The sequence below is a fragment of the Musa acuminata genome, chromosome BXJ3-8, assembly GCF_036884655.1.
Source record: "Musa acuminata AAA Group cultivar baxijiao chromosome BXJ3-8, Cavendish_Baxijiao_AAA, whole genome shotgun sequence".
NCBI lineage: Eukaryota > Viridiplantae > Streptophyta > Magnoliopsida > Zingiberales > Musaceae > Musa > Musa acuminata.
This window is the reverse complement of record NC_088356.1, coordinates 5,068,065-5,088,390: the sequence shown is the minus strand read 5'-3', so window position 1 is coordinate 5,088,390 and position 20,326 is coordinate 5,068,065. Positions and strand designations below refer to the sequence as shown.

The following is a 20,326-nucleotide window of genomic DNA, read 5'->3' as shown; positions in this document are numbered from 1 at the left end:
TGGTTTTTGGGACGGAGTCACCCCTGAACGAACCATTTGGTCGCTGCAGAACTCACACGTCACGTTACGAGACACCACATCGTCCTGAAAAATTTTCGTGGGTGATTCACCCGTCGCTTAATAGATCCACATTAGCCGTGGACACAGGTTGACTTGATCAAGCTGGGAGATGATGAGCTGCGGTCCCAAATGAGGGGACCTTCACACAGCCGTATCGACCAAGCCAAAGAAGCGAACACGGTTTTGTACCTTGCGGACCTAGGCCCGTTTCGTGGGCCCCACATATTTCGGACATGGAGTGAACCGGAGTAACCGCAACTAAAGCTGCTCTTAATTTTTGTTGCATGGAGTACTTCGCGAAGCTATATATATATATCTATATACATATGTATATACATATATATGTATATATATACATGTATATGATTAAATTTGCGAATCATAAGAAAAGTATTTTACCGACACGATTTACGGATCATCATGACGGAAATGACATGTCATGCACACGCCCCATGTTTCTGTGAGATTGCATGTTTCTTCCAAGTGATCCAAAGCTCAGAGCTCCAACAGGAATGCTCAGGGAACGATGGGAAGAAAGAGCAGATGAGCACAAGATGCTTAACTACAGACTCTTGAAGGCTTGGATCAGCAGAGAGAAGCCAGAGATGCCCAGCGCCGATTCCTCATCCGGCCACACCCTGCGGTCCCCCATGGAGTTCCTCCTCCGAAACACGAAGAGAGCGCAGGGGGAGGCGCCGGAGAACCACCAGTCGTGCATGTCCCACATCACGTCGACGGTCGATCCGTCCACCAGTATCGTCTTGCTCCCCCTGAAGTTCCACTGCAGCCTCTCCACGCTGACCAGTCTCTCCTTGTCGATGGCGACGTGCAGCTCCGAGCCCTCGGCGTCCGTCTCGTCTCCTCTGCACACGATCTCTATCTCGTGCTCCTCCCCACCGTCGCCGAGCCGAGCCCTGGTGGAGTAAGCGCCGGGGCCACGCACTTGCTCTGTCCTGCCCACCATCCGGAACTCCGCGACCGGGAGACCGCCGTCGAGCTTCTTGACGAACTCCCCCCACCTGTCGCCCAGCAACAGACCGAGCTCGGCGTCGGCGACCACCACGACGTAGAAATCCTTGGTGGGTTCGGGTCCCGACGCGTAGGTGGCGGCGGAGACGTCCCAGTGGAGGGCGATGGCGGAGCCGCCGCCGGATGCGAACGAGAGGCTGCCTTTCTTCTTCCGCAGGAGCTTGGAGCTCGCGGAGGAGCCGTCCTCGACCGTGACGGAGAGGGACGCGCCTGCTTGATTCCTGGACCAGGTGACCGCGGTGAGCAGCTCCTTCCGGGAGGACAACAAGCTCCTGTAGAAGCAGGTGATGGCATTCTGGATCGGGAGTTCGGTCACCGCCGAGCTTGCGTCCCTTCTGGCGCATGTGGCTTCTGCAACTCTGACGGCTTGGTTAGCGAAGCAACCAACGAGATCTCTCATAGGGTTGGAGATCTCAGCCTGACGATACTTCTGCAGCTCCAACCAGTGTATGCATGGAGAAGACGAGCAAATCTATGGCCTAAGAAGCAACGTCCACAATAAGAGTCACATAATCAGGGATCACGAAAGGCTGAGGGAAGAACAACCTGCCATCTCTTACCTTCTCTTCTGCTCATCAAAGGCTGAGCTACAGAAGGAAGGAGAATACATTATGCCGATAAGATCTCGAAATTGATATCCTCACCTCACATTTATCACAATATAGATCTAATCAAGTTTTAGATTCCTTGCTTGCTTTCATATATTATTTCTGTGACTACCTACCTAAGCAACAGGATTTGGAGACTTAAATCTATAATATAAGTTCTATCCTACTTGAGAGCATCAAATTTAAGTTTGAGGGCAGCACAACTCTCCTAAAGAAAAAGGAAGGCACCTAAGCCACCACCAACCACTCCAAAGTCTCAAATCCATGATCAACAACTCAATAGGATCTATTTTAAGGAACTAAACGAATGTATTTGGGACAGAGTTGCAGTCATCATGAGGTGTCAGCTTTATTAATTAAGAGTCATGCACAGGACTCCATACCCTCAATGAAGAATTCTGTCCTTGGCCTCCCACAGGTGGCTGCAACAAATAAACCTCCCTCCATCAATTAAACAGTGATCCAAAAGTATATATATATATATAATATAATATAATATAATTCTGCAATAAAATGAATTGGGGGACATGCACATGCATATATCAGTTTAGTCTGGTCCAGAGTCATATGACCTACAACTTCATTAATAATAATAATATATTAATATTATTATTGTTATTATTATCTTTATATATAAAGATGCTTCCTGCAGTGTCAAAATCATTGAAGAGGAAGGGAAAGATTTTAATATAATATGCTCTTTTGTTGTCACCCCTCCGGCTGAACAGGGTTAAGCTACCCGTTGGATGATTGGGTTGAGACTCATGATTCGTGTGGGGTCCACTCGTGGTTCCTTGTGCTAACTGTCGAAATGGTCGGGTCGGTGACTTTTTTGATAGAGTCGTATCAGATTGCCTTTCACTGTTCTGGAGGAGAGGTTGTGCAGTTAATATCACCGTCCACCTGTCCCGATCAGGTCACTGCACGCATCTCGAATTATAGTACTTGATCCAAACAAATCAAACGGGTGACGTGGAGCAGCGTCGTGACCCTGGTTTGTTTTTGCACAAAATTATAGTTGTCTGACTTAAGTCGTGCCTCGGATCGTGCACTGAGCTTCATCGGACACCTGGACCGAGCGGGGCCCACAAGCAATACCCCAACCACAAGACAGGTATTCGGACGGGTAGGAAAGGGTTGTTCTCGGGTAATATTCTCGCGATGGGCTCCGGGCGGAATGGGCCCCAGGAAAACAACCTGTGGGAACCGCCCACGCATATCCGCCACGCTCTGCGGTTCCCCGCTGTGGGGTCCACGCTCAGTCAGCGTCGCACACCTCCCGTCGCTCGCTTCCAAGTAAAGACGAAGATAAAAAGCATGGATGGATCGACTCATCCCGTCCATCTCACGATCCATGGAACTCCAACGTCCTCCTCAATCCTGATCTTATTACCCTCCCGTTCCCCATTTCTTTCGTCCTTTTGCCCTCCTCGGGGAATGGAAATGCCCGGGAGGCGATCGAGCTACTCCCTCCTCGGCCAGTCCCCCGACGACGCTCCGCTCCCCAAGTTCGAATCGCCACCGTCCGACAAAGCCCGCCCCCGCCCCTCCCCCTCCCCCTTCGACTGGCCGATGGCCCCCGCCGTGCCCTCTGCCATGACGCACTTGCAGCGGCAGTCCAGCGGGAGCAGCTACGGGGGCAGCTCCCTCTCCGGGGACTATTACATGCCCACCACCCTCGCTTCCGCGACCGTCGACTCGGACGCCTTCAACCCCATGGCGGCCGCGGGCGGAGAGGGGCGGTCTAAGGACGGCGCCGCCGCGGCGGAAGCGGCCGCCGTCGGGCCGTCCTCCTCGTCGGCCAAGAGCTGGGCGCAGCAGGCCGAGGAGACGTACCAGCTCCAGCTCGCCCTGGCGCTCCGGCTCTGTTCCGAGGCTGCGTGCGCAGACGACCCCAATTTCTTGGACGCCGTGGACCAGATGGTGCTGCCGGAGCGCGCCGCGCCAGCATCCATGTCCCATCGGTTCTGGGTTAGGAGATAGTTGCCTCATCTCTTTGCTATTCCTTTGTTGGGCAGCTGTTTGATTTATCCCTGTTACTTATTTTCACTTTAAACCCAGCTGAAGCTCTTATTTTCCCGTAAATCCACGCAATCGAGGCATGTCCAGATATGGAAACGATGACAATAACATGTGCTAGCAGAATCTTTATGTGGGGAGCCAAATATGTGGAGCTTAGTGTCCAGTTGGTCTAAGATCAAAGGGTAAAGTTTCAGGCATATGCTGGTGAAAGATCCAATAAAAGCATACCTTATAAGAAAGTTTAATAGTGTACTAGGAGTGTTAAAGATTGGGTATCTAGAGGAGGCGAAATAAATGTCAAGGTATGACACTAAGACCTTAGAGGTTTGATGTTCATGTTACCCACTATGGTTTGTCATCTATTATGTGATTGAAGTACATCCCTCAGAAGAACTGAAGAAGATTAAGCATGCAAATTAATCAAGTAATAAGAGGGGGGAGAACTCCCTTTTGACAGACTTGGATGCTAGGTACTGTTTCACAAATGAGATTTTCATGGCACGAATGTCTCTGCTGGTGTCTTGAGCACCAATTAGAACTCTCCCATCTGATGCAAACTCTAGACATCTTAGTTGTGGATCAACTTGAGCATCTCTGTTTAGCTGGTTAATCAGCACAATTAAGCTTGTGTTCCTATCTGATTAGGATCTTATATTCTTGGTATGTTCTAAACTGTTTTGTAACCCTATGTGAGTATCCTGGTTGGTAAATGGATCAATGTTAATTCACCCCTATTCAGTGCTCTCATGACAATGTAATTTTCTTTTTATATTATATAACTTATGCATACATGTAAATCCATCTTTGCCAAACACTATATCCGTTGCTTGATCAAGAAATAATGTTCTGAGGAAATGGTTGGATTATTGAAGTGGAGCTCCTACTTTTTAACAGTCATGGTCAATGATTTCTTGATCCAATAGATAATTGGATCATACAGGACAGGGCTGCTGAGTTGCCTTATTGACTTGGATTGATATTATTTGTATGAACATGTTACCAATCCATTTATATGCCTAGATTTCACTAGACCTTACTCAAGTTATTAAATTACTCTTGGCATGTTATTTAGTTTCATGCTTGAGTCATCATTGGATGACATCGTGTGACATTACTCAAGTATGGTTGTCATTCTATAAGAAAGGAAATTTGTGGGTAACAATTGCCTAAATGTCTGTTCAGTTGGAATGAATGAGCTAACATAATCAAGAAAGATTGTGTGGATTCCATGGAATGCTCCAACTGGAATCCCTGCCCAGGTAGATGGATGGTTCTCTTTGTTCTTAGTTTCAAGTTAGCTTTCACAACAGTGCTCAGTAGAAATGAATAGTCAAGAAAGCTTAGCACATCGTCACAATCACTGATTGTGAGAGGCCAGGAAGCTTTGCCGTAAGGGTAATTAATTGGTGATATCATCTCATTTGTTTCTTCATGAAAATATTTATGCACTGTTTCTACATCTTCACCTCCCACATTTTACAATTTCTGTTCTATATATGCTGTCTCTTCTTTGAATATTTGGTACAGGTAGAAACCCACAAGCTATTAGCTTCTAGGGGCTGCTGTTGCATACTCTTGCTCAACCTTGGAAACAATATATTTAATAATATTTGGCTTTATCCTTCTGTAGTTGTTCTGTTGCTGAAAGTAATCCTTTTTGCTCAGAACTTTCTTTCCAAGTGATAAAACAAACCAAAATATAGTTTCTAGTTTTTTTAATGACTATTCTGAGCAAATACTTGGACTTGTACTTGAAATATTAACATGATTCACATGGTTTCTTTACCAGTTGTTGCTGTAACGTTGTTTGAAACTTTTATTCTGCATCATTGTATTAATGACCCAGCTTTAAGTTTTGTTTCCTTCTGCAAAAGTACCTTTGGACGTTGTAAACACTTAGCAAGAATAACTTGTTGTTCTCATTTGTCTCTAACTTTCTTACATTGTGTCTCACATCTGAAAACTCTTTAATTCTGTCAATGTAGATATATTTATGGAGCTCTAAACAATTGTTTTTTTGTTATCTTCACCAGGTAAATGGATGTCTGTCATATCATGACAAGATTCCAGATGGCTTTTACCTGATTCAGGGAATGGATCCATTTGTATGGACTCTATGTGCTGATGTGGGTGAAGAGAATCGGATTCCGTCAATTGAGTCTTTGAAGACTGTTCACCCCAGTGATTCATCAATCGAAGTGGCTCTTATAGATAGACAGTATGACCCTGATCTAAGGCAGTTGCAAAGCCTGGTAGCTGGAATTTCATGTACCTGTAATACGCCAAAAGATATGGTGGAACAGTTAGCAAAGCTTGTCTGCACCTGTATGGGGTAAGTTATTCTCAGCAGTCTGTACATGTGTGATGAATAGTTTCATCCTGTTTCTTCAGTAATTATGTTTGCATTTTCCTCACTAGGGGTACAGCTTTTAATGAAGAAGATGGTCTTCTTCATCGCTGGAAAGAATGCAGCGAGGCTCTCAAGGCTAGTTCAGGCTCTGTTGTGCTTCCAATTGGAAAGCTATCTGCTGGTCTCTGTAGGCACCGTGCATTGCTTTTTAAGGTAATTTTTGAATGTATTTTTTCCCTAATATTCTTATTGAATCATTCTTTCTGAAAGATCTGATATTAAATTTCTAAGCAAGCTAATTTTGTTGTGTAACTAAATCGGAAACATAGCTTGTCATCTTAACAGGTATCATATGCTTCATTTGCTAGTCTCGTACTAGCTTTTAATGCTTTGATGTTTGATTGCACGTATTTATTTCATATGCTAAATGAAAATAAACTTCTTCTTAAGATAACTTTGTCATGTGACTAAACTGGAAACATAACGCATCATCTAAAAAAAATATCATATGGTTCATTTACTTATCTTTTACTATCCTTTGTTCTTTGCAAGCTCTCTTGAAATGATTGCTTGAATTTATGTACATACTCCTGCCATTAAAAAAATCATATGTCACAAGATCTTTTTTCGATGTTTCTTTTTCTTATATATCACATTTTTGTGTCCATAGATGTTGGCTGACACAATTAAATTGCCATGTCGAGTTGCTAAAGGCTGCAAATATTGCAAAAGTGACAGTGGTTCATCTTGTTTGGTGGATTTGGGTCAGGAAAGGTGCAGATTCTAACCTCCAAGCTGTTATCTTAATCATGAACTGATGCTTTAGAGAGCCTTGAATTACAGAACTAGGAATCTGCAATAAGATAGTAGACTCTGTTGAGAATTATGATATCTCATTGATATGTCTGCTATGACATGACCAAGCACTTCCTAACACCATGTTGCAGAAGATTCTAGTTGTGTGTCCTTTATAAAACCTTACTAATATGCTATTAGTTGTTATGCCTAATCTTCCCTGTAATTCTATGCTATTGATGCAATAGCTTTATGTTACTGAAATGAAAAGTAGGAAGCATACTGGCCTACAAATGCCATGTTATGTATTCCTGCTAAGCATTATTAAATCTTCTTTTTTATATTGCTGATGTCTCTTGCTCTCTAGATTACCCACCAAAGGTCACAATACTTGTTGACATGCTGTCTATATGTTTTGGCATATATGCACTCTTCAAGGTAGTTGTATCCCATCTTCCTCATATTTATCTGCTTGTTAAATGGTTAGACACTTGATGCTAGGAGACGATGAGTCTTTATCATTAAACGCTCATCATGTTAATGCTTGCCGATGGTCTGCATTGGTAACTACTGCATTGTTTAGATGCTTAACTCTGCTGTCTCTACAGATATTGCATTCAGTGATAAGTTAATTGCTTGATGATCTTTTTCATTTGGCAGGGAATATTTAGTTGATTTGATTAGGAGCCCAGGAAATCTGTTTGAACCAAATTCCTTACTGAATGGACCGTATTCCATTTCAATATCTTCACCTTTGCGTCCTCCAAAAATCAGATCAACTACAGTAACTGTGGATTTCAGAACCTTGGCCAAGCAATATTTTCTGGACTGTCAATCACTTAATCTCTTCTTCAATGATCCTTCAGCAGGTGACACAAATAAAACTTCACAAACTATAATTTGATATATCTCATCATATTTTAGTTTTGCTATTGGTTTTTGTTGTTTGTATTGGTTTCTTAAGAGCAGAATTCCTAGCATGCTTATCACACAAATATTTGGTGACAAGTTTAATCTTCTATAGTTAGAATCTGTTATGCTTGTAATACTTGTGTGTCTCATATTAACTTTTCTCTAGAAAGAAAAAGTCTTTCTTGACCTGATACATTGATTTCTTTTTGTCTTGCAAATGTTAAAGCTTAACAAATTGTATACTACGTTCATGCTAATTCCATTAGGTCCAATAGTCAAAGAACTCTGTTAATTTAGCTGCAATAGCTATATGACCCTCTTCATAAGTCATATCTCCATAATGAATTGGGTGGTGGCATTTTATTGTTACCTTAGCAATTATCATCAATTGTTGCCATATTGAGGTGCAAGCAGAGATAATCACACAGATCTATTTTCTGTGCGTTTCTTTAATTCAACCAAAATCCATCTAACTCTTGACTTATAGATTTTGAGAGCTATTATTGAAAGTTGAAACAAAGGTGTATTAAGATATGAAACCAATGATTGATTATAAATTTTCTTTAAATGGTTTCAGTTTGAGTCTTATTGTTACTTGGACCGGATGTAAATACTTAATGTTTGGTACTGCTAATCACTGTCACTTTGTTTACCACCATTCGCTGAGGTGCATGATCTCTTGGACGTAATATCACAGAGTTTAACCAAAACTGCATGTGTACTATCAAAGGTGCTGCTGTTGCTCAAGGAGATGCGACAGACCCACCATCCCCTAGGCCTTTTGATGAGAAGTCTATGGAGATGAGCTCTTCACCACTAAGAGGTATTGGAACTGAATTTTTTGATCTATCTCAACCTCTCGGACAGGAAGTTGCACTGCCAGATGGTGACACAAATGTTGCCAAGTTAAAGAAAATGCTCAATCCTTCACAAAATGTAATAAGCCCAGCACTTCTAGAACAAGATGTGGCACAGCTGAAGCTTACATCACAAGCAGGATGCAGGGAAGTTCCCCAAATTATCCCTCCTTCTGATCTAAAGGCTGAAAAGAAGAAGGATTTCAGGTTTATAGAGGATTCTAGGAAAGGTGGAAATAGATCTAACAATGATATAAGTCTTGCTGTAGATGATCTGAGCATTCCATGGAGTGAATTGATTCTGAAGGAGAGGATTGGAGCAGGTATATGCATGTATTTCCTTGTTATTATTTTTTGGGATCCCATATTCCTCACACAGATATGTTTTTCTGTTTATTACATTAAATTTTCTTTCGGTAATTTTGTAAGTGATTCACTCACAAATATTTACTGGGTTGTTTTTCAGGTTCCTTTGGAACTGTCCATCGTGCTGAATGGCATGGTTCAGTATGTTTGTCGCTTATCATTCATTATTGTATATTCTCAATATAATGGACCATCATTTTTGGTTTTCACACTTAAAAAGTAAAGCAAATTTGGTTTCATAAAATGTGAGCTCCATTAGGCCATGTTGTCAGTGGAAACTGACCCTTTCTTAGTTTGGTTGCTGCCAGAAACATCATATATTTGATGTTTATCATGGACACTGATACTTCATCACATTTAAAAGGAGGAGCTACCTTTACTACCTTGGGTTTACACCCACGAAATGTTTTGTACCTTCAATAATTTCATCATTAACCATGGATAGTCAGGACTTATTGCTGGTTTTACAAACTCATTTCACATCTCGAGCTAATCCTTCCTTCTTTTGTCTTGTTGTCAATACTCTTTAGCTTTTTTTTACTTAAGAATCATAACTTAGTGATAACTGATAGTGGTGCCAGACTACCAAATATAAATTAGCAAGTGGGAGTAGTCCAGCTCTACATTGCCAATAGCAAGTCCGGTTCTGTGCTGACCATCATAAAAAAGGATGGTACAAGATTGGTGATGAACATTGCATTCTGATGGTATGTTAGCCCTGTTATTTAATGGCTGAAATGACCCTTTTTGGAGGACCCACTATGACCCTATGGCATTCCGATGAACATTACACTCCATTGGGCTCACTATGTCTCCAATTTGGAGGACCAGGATTATGCTGTAGCGGAACATGACTTTAGAGACTTCCTAAAAATCAACTAAAAACAGTGAAAAGACTCCATGCGTAGGTCACTAAAGAGAATATACTATCACCAGGAGTGGGTGATCTTGGTGAAGTCCTAGGCCCTTTGGGACTAGTGTAGAAGTGTCATTTCTAATTGAAATCAATTATTATAGGTGAAAAACAGTTTTTTGCTTGATAAAAAAAAATAACTTGCCTTTAGAAAAAGATCAGTTAGTATATGTCATGGAACTCTGCTAAACTGTCAAGGACATTTGTTTTGTTGGTTTAAAGTCATTGTGGGATATGCTCTTTTTGTAAAATAGGTTTTACATGCAGGATGTTGCTGTGAAAATACTTATGGAACAAGATTTCCATCCTGAACGCATAAAAGAGTTTCGAAGAGAGGTATGCTCAAGCAAATATTCTGCAATTTGTTCTTGATGCATATCACACTTATTGAAACATTTTTAGATTCATTTATGCCTACTAATTGCTAAATCCAAGGTGACGACAGGAATCACCCTATTAGTCATCCGGTCAGCTGCCTGCCTTTGTGATGCATGTATCATTTGGTCATCCTGTTCCTACCAACATACATATATTAGTCTTGAAGCCTCTTGGTGGCTATGAGTTTTTCAGGTGTATCCTGTTGATTATACAGTTCAAATTGAGGCTTAAATTCTAAAGCTCATAGAATATTTTCGGCAGTCCTGTCCTTTATTCTCATCCATGTTTTCATCACCTTATAAAATCCAAGTGGAGCACTAAAGTTACTTGTTTAACTAAAGTCTGATCTTTATACTTGTCATCTGCTTCTATTGCAGAAATGTTGACATGAACTTTTGAAAGCAGTTGTTTTGAAATACATTACTGATTAATGCTTTTTGGAAGTTTGCACCAGCATTGCACACAGATGTATGTGCGGAGAATTTATTTGGACACCATAAGCATGTTAGAGTAACGTGTGAATATTATATCTTTATCGGTTTCTTACAGGTTCATCGTCATTGTATTTTGCATTAGGTTGCTATAATGAAAAGTCTACGCCATCCTAATATTGTTTTGTTCATGGGTGCTGTTACTGAGCCACCAAAGCTATCTATTGTCACTGAATATTTGTCAAGGTACTTTCCCAATTTCTTGTGCCTTCTTCCCCCTTGTTGTCTATGTTTCAAAATGTTAAACCTACAGTATGCCTACTCAATAGCCTTGACATAAATTCTCGTGTAATATCAGAGGCAGTTTATACCGGATTTTACATAGAAATGGTGCAAGGGAAATTTTAGATGAAAGGCGTAGATTAAGTATGGCATCTGATGTGGTAAGCTTTTTGACTTATTGGATATCTTTTATGTTTCTTTAAGTTGCACTTATGTAGTATGATTTTGAAGTGCTTTTTGCGATCATAGGAGTCCGTGAGACTAAGACATTTTTGCTTTGGTGACTTCTTAAATAGTAATATTTTATAATGCTTTAGGCTATATGGTTATTAAAGAATGATCGCTCTTCCAGGCAAAGGGAATGAATTATCTTCACAATCGCAGTACACCTATTGTTCACCGAGATTTGAAGTCTCCAAATCTTCTTGTTGACAAGAAGTATACAGTGAAAGTAAGACTTCTAGTCATAATATGATTCACATAATTTGGTCCATGATTGTAATGCTCTTTTACTATCTGCTAGTCAAAATTTATAATTCTGATGATCTTCCGCTTGCTATCGGCATCAAAGACTCTTTCAAAGTTCAGATCATAGTGAATTTTAATATCCTAGAGATATTATATTTCTTAAGGATCTAAATTTTCTACATTTTGAGAGCTTTGTATCATCTTAATATTCTTTTTATTCACTGATACACAATGTTCTATGTATCATTCCATTAATTCGTGTTAGCTTTTTTGGATCTTGCTTCATCTGTGTCAGTTAATAAGATAATTCAGCAGAGATCAATGTCAAAACACATGCTATAATATGACAATCTTTTCGTGATTTTACGTTCATAATTTGCAAAAAGCAATTAGATTTCTTGTCATATTCAAAGTACAGCTGGGTTCTTGCAACTGAAATTTTAGGTGAAATAAGTAGGAACGAAATCCGGTGAGTCGAGATGATTCTTTTAAGTTGCAATCCTTTCCGTCCCAAGAATCCTTGGATAGTGTGACAAGTATCAGAATGAGCAAAACATAGCGTCTGTATTTCAGATATATGATTGTGCTTCAGATAAAAATTGGTCTATGGCTGTCAGATGCAATTGCAACATATGGTGATGCTGCCCTGTTCAGGATTAAATTGGCAAATGACAACTTTTTTGTCATCTATTGATGGATGCAATGTATATACTATTTAATTTCTTTTTTCCACGAATCAATTGGTGGAAGCTGTTGATAGGTTGCCACCAAAAGGAGCTGCAGGCGCCTTGTGCCAGAATCGACCATGACAATGAATAAGACAAGTGATTGGTTGAGAAATTGTAAGAGCATATCTGAACACATACAGGTTTTAAAATAGAAGGATATTTTCACAGGCATGCCTCATTCCAACAATGTGCTGGAAAGGTACATGCTTGCTGGCAGAAGCCATAAATATAAGAATGTTCTATTTGTCATTTAACAAAAGACATGTATTTGCACTGATGGTGTATGATTTAGGAAATGTTTAACTCTAGGTTGACAGAATAATTTACCTATATGCTATCTGTCTAGCAATGTCAAAAGAACAGGAAACTAGAGCTTTACCTAATTATGAAACTACAGATTTTATGGCTTGTTTTGTCTCTCTTTTATATTCTTGACAAGGTATTACAACCATGTAAGGCAATGAAACTTTGTTAAATTCAAATTTCTTTTGCTTTATCATGCTACTATGGGCAGTATACAGTGTTCTGTATGTATGTCATGATATTTTTTGTCACTTCAATAATCGTTCCTGTGGAGAGGTCAAGGTTCCCATCAACTCTAACCATGAGATAACTTTTGTTTAATTGCAGGTCTGTGATTTTGGTCTTTCGAGATTAAAGGCAAACACATTTCTCTCATCTAAATCACTTGCAGGAACTGTAAGTGCACATATGCTTTCAACCGATTCCATTTCATCATTTTATATTTGGTTAATGGGTTCAATTTTAATCTTAGCCTGAGTGGATGGCACCAGAAGTACTTAGAGATGAACCATCAAATGAGAAGTCTGATGTTTACAGCTTTGGTGTGATTTTGTGGGAGCTTATGACATTGCAACAACCATGGAGTAATTTAAATCCTGCTCAGGTTGGCTTTGTATCCCACTGATGGTATTGAAAATTGGGAAGTATTAGTTGGTCTAGGAAATGGAATCCTTTGAGATTTGCTCAATCTATTGCCTACTAGCTGTTGCATTTTATTTAAATATAGAATCATTTATTTCTTACATGTGCAAAGACCTGTAAACATGCCGCCATTACTATTATCAATATAAGAAATAAAAAATGTCTTCTTGCAGGTGGTCGCTGCAGTTGGTTTTAAGGGAAGAAGGCTTGAGATCCCAAGTGATGTAAACCCACATGTGGCTGCTATAATTGAGTCCTGTTGGGCCAAGTATGTAGATTTGCATTTCTTTAACAGTTAATGTGTTCTTATAGTTCTGTGTTCTGTGCTAAGATTATTTGTTGAGCTGCAGTGAACCATGGAAAAGGCCTTCATTTTCTAGCATCACGGAGTCCTTGAAGCCTTTGATCAAGCCTTTGTCACCTCAACCATAACATGCTGATATGTCAAGTATCCAGTAGTAGGATGGTTGCATATGTAGAGCTGCTGTACTTTTAGTTATGGTGGTGGTAGACAGGAGTCTGCTATAATTGTATAAACCACAGGTGGTTTTTGCCTTCACAACCAGCAAAATTTTGAATTAATATCGCTGCTCTATAGATTTTTTTAAGTCTCTAAACCACTTCCTCTCTTACCGTAGATACGTTCTATTCATGTCCTATTTGTAGATGAACCCTCTAGATGATGATGGTTTGAAAATGTATATAAAATCTTGAATGTTCTTCATATATATTTCATAATTAGAACTTTTACTCGCTATTTTGAGTCATGTCAATGGCATATTATAGTTATCCTGGAAATATAGAGCCCTCTATTGGCCATAAAAAGTTGGCTCTCTGCATCTATATTTTCATTAGTGGCTTATATGTCAGAATCTTGCACTACAAGGTTTGCCAATATTCCCTAAAAATGGCATAGGCTCTAATCTGTTCTAAAGTATTTGAGATTGGTTACAGGGATCTGACATTTTTTTTTCAAACCAGTAGACTTTTGTAATGACATTTATGCTAGTGTGCCTAATGTTTATGTGGTCAAGGTGTAATTTAAAATCATGGTGGTGCACCACCTGAGTCAGTATTACATCTCTAACTAGTCTGTGGCATGCTGGATCAATAATGTGTTGATAACCCCTCATTGCCTAACATTTTTTGTTCTTGTTCAGTCAATCAGGAGTGCTCATATTTAGTGCCTTACCAGAAAAGAAAAATACATGGGACTAATGGATCATTTTGTTTTAATTGACAAAAAATATTCCTTTTTTTTTGTTACTTTGTGAAAATGGATTCATGACTCCGAAATAGAATTATGGCTGACACTTGTATTTGATTGGGTTTTCTTGACAGTCAGTGTCTATGAAGATCTGACAAGGTACAGAAGCTGTTAATGAATCCTGTTCAGCAAGGCAATCTTCCAGTCTGGAGTACAAATTCAGGTTTCTCATTAACTAGGCCATAAAGTAAATTCTAGAGTGATGTGATCATGTTCCTATATTGCCTGCCGCTTCCATCTGTTGTCTAATCTTATATGCATTGCATGTCCCTCAGTGCACATCTACATTCCTGTACAGGGTGCTTATTTTGATAGGCTTCTCCCTGACTGTGTTGGTTTAGATGGCGTTGATCATGCAGGCACTTGTGATGCAAGAAGAGAATCCATCCAACAGGAGATAGCTCAGATTGCTGGAATCTATCTACTGGTATCCCATAGAGGTCTGTTTTCTTATGCACCAAAAATTAAGTTAAAAAATATATTAATTAATCGAACCGGATCTACTGATTATGAATCGTGAATCGAATCGAAAAATTAGCTCGGTTCCATTCAGTAATTTATCTGCCTCGGTCACAGCACTCGACACACCTTTTTATCTGCTAAGGGGGTATAATGAACTTAAATTTAGCATGGGAAGGAGGTTGAGGAAGATGGATGGTATAATGAACTTCCCATTATAAAAGAATAGCCACGAAGGTCATACGTGACATTTGAACATGTCATCGGCCTTCTTTACTGAACCTCTAATTAATTATTAGTATTTATATTTCAATTTAAGTTTAATTTAATTTCTTGGAGGAATATGTGTCTGTGATATTAGAACTTAATAGGGGGTAAATATGCTACTTACAAAATAAGAATAAAGGATAGGCATGTAAATTCCTTCAAATAAAATAGCCCACGGAGGAGGAGCTCATCTACCACGTCTCATTCCGCTGCGGGCGGCAGCTACCGACCGACTCTTCCTCCGAGAGCCACCATTCACAGGTGCTCCAATATACGTATGTATATGGAATTGATATACTTCAATTATAATTCATCGTCTTCAGATGTTTCATCCATTTATTTTGGCAGCCAACTCCTGGTAACAACATCGGCGATGGAAAACGGGATGTAATTTGCAGCACACTACAGGCCAAGGGAAGGGAAAAGAAAAGAAAAGAAAAGAACCAACTCCCGATCGATCTTAAACACGCTTTCCGATGATTGGACGGACTGGATCTATCGAATCAACCGATCACGAGGAAGGAGGAGCAGAGCAGGAGGGCGGCGGTGGTGGAGGATTTGTCGAGGAGGAGGAGGGGGCGCCCCATGGGGTCATGTCCATGGGGTAGCTTCCCAGGACGCGGAGGAAGGAGGTGAACTCCTGGATCTCGGCCAGGGCGTTCTGGGCGCGGGTGTCCGCCATGGACGCCTCGAAGTCGACGTAGAACATGTACTCGAAGTGCTTGGCGGTGCCGACGTTGGCGTCGTCCACGAGGCGGATCGGTCGGTGGCGGTGCGGGCGGCTCTCGATCTTGGTGAGGCTGATGTCCCGGAAAGCGAAGGCGGAGAGCACCTTGAAGAGGACGGAGGTGCCCTCGCGGTCGTGGGCGAAGACGATGCTGGTCTTGAAGGGGCGGTCGGTGCGCGGGATGATGGGCTCCCGCGCCAGCATCACGAACCTCGTCACGTTGCTGCTGTCGTCCTGGATCCCGTCCGCTAGCACCTGCAGCCCGTACAGCTCCGCCGCCCGGGCCGACGCGATGGCCGCCGTGTCCCGGAGGCCGTTGTTGGCCACGTGCTCGGCGGCGCCCGCCGTGTCGTCGAAGGCCTCGCGGGTGACGTTGAGGCCCAGGCGGGTGAGCGTGAGCTCGCACTGCGCCAGCGCCTGCGGGTGGCTCATCACCCGGGTGAGGTACTCCTTGCGCACGCCCGGCAGCGCCAGCAAGCAATGGTGGACGGGCAGCTGCACCTCCCCCACGATGTGCAGCCGGTGCCGCAGCAACAGGTCGTAGTTGCGGTGGATGCTGCCGCCCAGGGAGTTCTCCACGGGGAGCACCGCACGGTCCGCGATCCACAGCTCCACCGCCTGGAACGCCACCTCGAACTGGTCGCACGGGATGGCCTCGCAGTTGGGGTACGCCTTCCCCGCCGCCGCCTCGCTGTACGCGCCCGGCACCCCTTGGTACGCCACGCGGAGCCGCGACCCGTGCATCGGCGCCGGCGACAGGTCCGCGATGGTCAGCGGCCGTGGCAGGTTCGAGATCGGCACCAGATCCAGCGCCCCCGCCCCCGCCGTCCTCACGCCGTTAATTGCGGCGGAGAGGCGGTGGTTGCCGCCTTTTCCGTCGTCGTCGTCGTCGGGTTCCGGGTCGGCGGCGGGGGGGTCGCCGGAGGGGGAGAGCGGCTTGTCGGAAGACGAGCCCGGGCCAGCGGCGGCCTTGCTGGAGAGGAAGGCGCATGATGCCTTCCAGTCAACGCGGCTGGTCCCGAGTGTGCCAGGAAACGGATCTGATGGATCCGGGCGATTTATGGACCGGACGGCCTGGGGGCGCCCGTGGCGACGGCGGCGGAGGAGGAGGAGGAGACGGGCGGATCCAGCGGTGGCGGCAGGCGCCGTCACATTCGGCATCAGATTAGGGTGAGAGGATAGCATAGCCGCCGCCATCGGTGACATGCTGCTGCCCGATCCAGGATAACTACAGCACTACAACACGCTATAAGAAAGGTAGAAGGAACGGGGCCAAAAGTCAACCGTTGAGGATAGGAAGGGGACGAGGAAGGAGAAGGTGGAAGCGGAAGGGCTCAGGACAAGCAGTAGAGAGAGAGAGAGAGAGTGAAGAGAAAGAAGGGGAGATTGGGAGGGGGGGGGGGACTACAAAAGTCGTGCGAGTTTGTGTGATTGGAGATCGACGATGATTGCTGGTTGGTGGGGGCGATGGAGAGAGAGAGAGAGAGAGAGAGAGAGGAAGGGGGGGCGGGTGTGGTTCCACCAGATCTCACACCTACCACAAAGAGATGCACGCTTCCCAGTTCCCAATTTCTTAGGCAAACCGTTGGATTCGATTTCACATTTACATCCCACTGGGGTTCAATAGAAGATCCGCTAGAGTTCGGTAACTCACATACAATGAACCCATCCAAGGCGTCAAGTTAGAAGATTTCTTGAATGGTTGGTAGATAGGGCCGATGTCGAATTGGAGTGGCTGCCACTGTGTATGTGTATGTGTATAGATTACTAATCTGGAATTGGGGATTAGAGAGGCTGCGAGCCGCCGTGGTCGGATGGATTGGCGTCCTCTGCCGTGCGCCAGTAAGCGGAGGCGCCGGCACAGCAGACTGCGGACCGAAGCAGCGACGACCACCACGCGGTGGTCGTCGGGCGTAGATTTGGGCCCTCAGCCCATTCAAAGACGACGACAAGTTTGTCGTAACGTAGCGTACGAAGTCAGAATTGTACGTCGCAATACCTTCTCCTGCCAAAGAAATCGTATACGGCCCATAAATTAGTGTCCAACGACATTATTTTATGGGCGAATTTTATTCTTCTTTGAGGTGTTTTGAATTTCCTCTATGAGATATTATTTTCTTCATAGAGTCATTAGCTAAATGATATATTTTTTTTCTCTTATTTCATCCACAAAATGTTATCTTTTAGAAACGAACTCAAGTAAAATGGTAATTTTTAATTTTATTTATTTCATTAAATATTGCACAACATTTAGTTAATGTCAGTGGAACCATTTTGAATTTTCTATTTTTAATTAATTTAACTAGTTTATGTTGTCTTTTATAAGTTTTATAATTTGTCACATGACAACATCTATTATATTCCAATTACGAAAATTACTTATGAATTAAAAAAATAAAAATAAAAAATGAAGAAGATAATCGGAGTTTCACTTGGAGATTTTATGTTCTATAAAAGAAAATTTCAAATGAAAGCTTATCAATTATGTATGTCATATAAATTATTTTTCAAATTACAAATGACTGATTCGAATCGGCTATGATTTGCACAAGTAAAGCAGAGAACAATAGAACAGGTCATTTGCCTTTAATAAAGCTCCGAGCACAAACAAGTGTGGAGTTGCTTTACCACACGAATAATGTTAAAAAAAATATCATGTCATATGAAACTGAACATCTATTACGTCAATTACAATAAATTGGCATGATAATAGTTGATAGGACATATTTTGGTATCGTCCTCGTGGACACAATAAGCAAACACGTCAACATGGACATGAAGCATCGCCTCGGATGTGCCACCTCGGACTCGGGACGATGGTCACCCCTTCTCACGTTGTTCGAAGCCACACAAGACAGTGTCGTATGATTGAGAACCGCTTCGAAAAGTTTAGAACGGTGCCACATGACGTCGTTCCATGCAAGTCGATCGACGGTCGCTCAAAGGTACAAGTCGATCACCCGAGAAGTTGGTCGCCATCGTCAGATCATGTACGATCGACCCTCGGGCATAAACATAAAAGCCCCATGACCGACATCAAGCGAGGGAGGGCCTATCCTTCTACAAAAAACTTCACTTGATACTAACTTAATCTTTGAATGGATCAAGTCGAGAAACTTAACATAACCAACATCAGGTAATGACGAAGGAAGCCGCATGCAGGTCGAAGAATCAAGTGCGGAGCCAACCCCGAGCTCAACCCGATCCAACGAATATCTTATCTTAAGAATGATTATGAACATCGATAATCGGATCAAGCCATTCTGACACCTCAATCAGAAGTTTGTTAACAATAGTCACAATTAAAACACAAATTAAACTTTCTGATTTCCAGTGATAAATATGAAGCGCGGACACTCTCATTTTGCTCCTCAAACAGGCAGCTCATCAGATGTAATAAACTATCTGATTTCCAGTTGTGATGTGTTGTTCCACGCGTGCTTATATGATGGATGGAAGAATCAGTATAGGCAACTTATAGTAGGGTCACTGATACTTTCAAGTGCTATCACCGATCATGTCGGAGTAATATAATGTTGACTTGCGGTAACCATAATCGCTATCGAAAACAGCAACTAGAATTAATTATAATAATATATTTTATTAAAAAGTATTATTAATATTTTAATCAATCCGATATATTTTGGATATATATATATATATATAATTATTATCTAAGATACGTTTAAGGTAAAAATATAGAACCCACCTACCAACTTCCAGAGTCTTATCACAACTAAGTATTATTAAGCACTATGTTAAGTTAATGATAATAATATATTATGTTAGAAAAAAAATATTATTAATATCTTAATTAACTCGATATAATCCAGACTCATACGCATAGTATTCTCTTAGGTGAAAACATAGAGTTCCTATAGTGCCGCCTACATAAAGACCGAGATCGGAAAATGTTTCTTGGCTCGATCCTTTCGATGCTCTTATTAGTAACCCCGAGTCTTTTAAATGAGAATGCAAGTGATAAAAAAGTCAGTCCCCTTTTTTATATTAAATGTAAGCTTTTATACTTGTCATAAAGATTAGAGGAAGTTTGTGATTATCTTTCTCCTTATAAATGGCAAAAAGAAAGTTTGTAATTATCTTTATTATCATAAATGATGAGAAGAAAGCTTACAATTATCCTACTTGTCATCAAATGACATGAAGGAAACTTCAATTTATCATCTCTCACTGGGTGCCACGTGACAGTGATGTATCGAATGATTAGCCGATAATGTATCCTCTATCATTCATCCCCCACCCCCTAAAGACCTGTTTCAAAACTCTTTCAAGAGAGGAGCTCCAATTTATCTGATACATGAGCATTCAGGATTTTCTCTTATGGGTTGGGTTTTCCTGATATATGCATCTCAGACATATTTAAATTTGTGCTTCTACTGTAGTGTATCATTCATCCTCCACATATTTTTTTTATGTGGGTCATGATAGTCATAGGTGCTCT

At 41.9% G+C, this 20,326-nt stretch overlaps 3 protein-coding genes across 5 annotated transcripts; 1 reads left to right on the top strand and 2 right to left on the bottom strand.

Annotated features, from left to right (window-relative positions):
• Positions 1-442: 442 nt before the first annotated feature.
• On the bottom strand, positions 443-2,031 carry LOC135644131 (uncharacterized). Its single transcript, XM_065161586.1, has 2 exons — positions 1,650-2,031; positions 443-1,568 (listed from the first exon to the last, which is right to left on the bottom strand). Exon 2 carries the CDS (start codon positions 1,487-1,489, stop codon positions 623-625), a length of 867 nt encoding a protein of 288 aa, XP_065017658.1. The 5' UTR covers positions 1,490-1,568; positions 1,650-2,031; the 3' UTR covers positions 443-622.
• Positions 2,032-3,032: 1,001 nt separating this feature from the next.
• LOC135645378 (serine/threonine-protein kinase CTR1-like) lies at positions 3,033-14,910 on the top strand. Of its 3 annotated transcripts, XR_010498763.1 has the most exons (17): positions 3,033-3,668; positions 5,753-6,051; positions 6,138-6,282; positions 6,740-6,843; positions 7,525-7,733; positions 8,474-8,956; positions 9,100-9,140; positions 10,180-10,248; positions 10,867-10,967; positions 11,080-11,164; positions 11,356-11,454; positions 12,830-12,898; positions 12,975-13,106; positions 13,318-13,412; positions 13,495-13,687; positions 14,490-14,574; positions 14,710-14,910. XR_010498763.1 is itself a non-coding variant. In XM_065163697.1 (15 exons), the coding sequence occupies exons 1-15, from the start codon at positions 3,135-3,137 to the stop codon at positions 13,574-13,576; spliced, it is 2,547 nt and encodes an 848-aa protein (XP_065019769.1). In that variant the 5' UTR covers positions 3,033-3,134; the 3' UTR covers positions 13,577-13,901. The 3 variants fall into 3 exon arrangements, 1 of the variants encoding a protein (XP_065019769.1); XR_010498762.1 differs by lacking the exon at positions 14,710-14,910 and having other exon boundaries at positions 14,486-14,685; XM_065163697.1 differs by lacking the exons at positions 14,490-14,574; positions 14,710-14,910 and having other exon boundaries at positions 13,495-13,901.
• Positions 14,911-15,432: 522 nt separating this feature from the next.
• LOC103993583 (arogenate dehydratase 1) lies at positions 15,433-17,240 on the bottom strand. Its single transcript, XM_009413704.3, has one exon. It carries the CDS (start codon positions 17,068-17,070, stop codon positions 15,649-15,651), a length of 1,422 nt encoding a protein of 473 aa, XP_009411979.2. The 5' UTR covers positions 17,071-17,240; the 3' UTR covers positions 15,433-15,648.
• Between the last annotated feature and the right edge of the window lie 3,086 nt (positions 17,241-20,326).

Coding starts and splice junctions, on each gene's coding strand:
- LOC135645378 (XM_065163697.1), top strand. CDS start 3,135: ATGGAAATGCCCGGGAGGCGATCGAGCTACTCCCTCCTCGGCCAGTCC. Junction 8,957..9,099: donor GAAGGAGAGGATTGGAGCAG/GTATATGCATGT, acceptor GTTGTTTTTCAG/GTTCCTTTGGAACTGTCCAT. Junction 10,249..10,866: donor TAAAAGAGTTTCGAAGAGAG/GTATGCTCAAGC, acceptor ATTTTGCATTAG/GTTGCTATAATGAAAAGTCT.
- LOC135644131 (XM_065161586.1), bottom strand. CDS start 1,489: ATGAGAGATCTCGTTGGTTGCTTCGCTAACCAAGCCGTCAGAGTTGCA.
- LOC103993583 (XM_009413704.3), bottom strand. CDS start 17,070: ATGTCACCGATGGCGGCGGCTATGCTATCCTCTCACCCTAATCTGATG.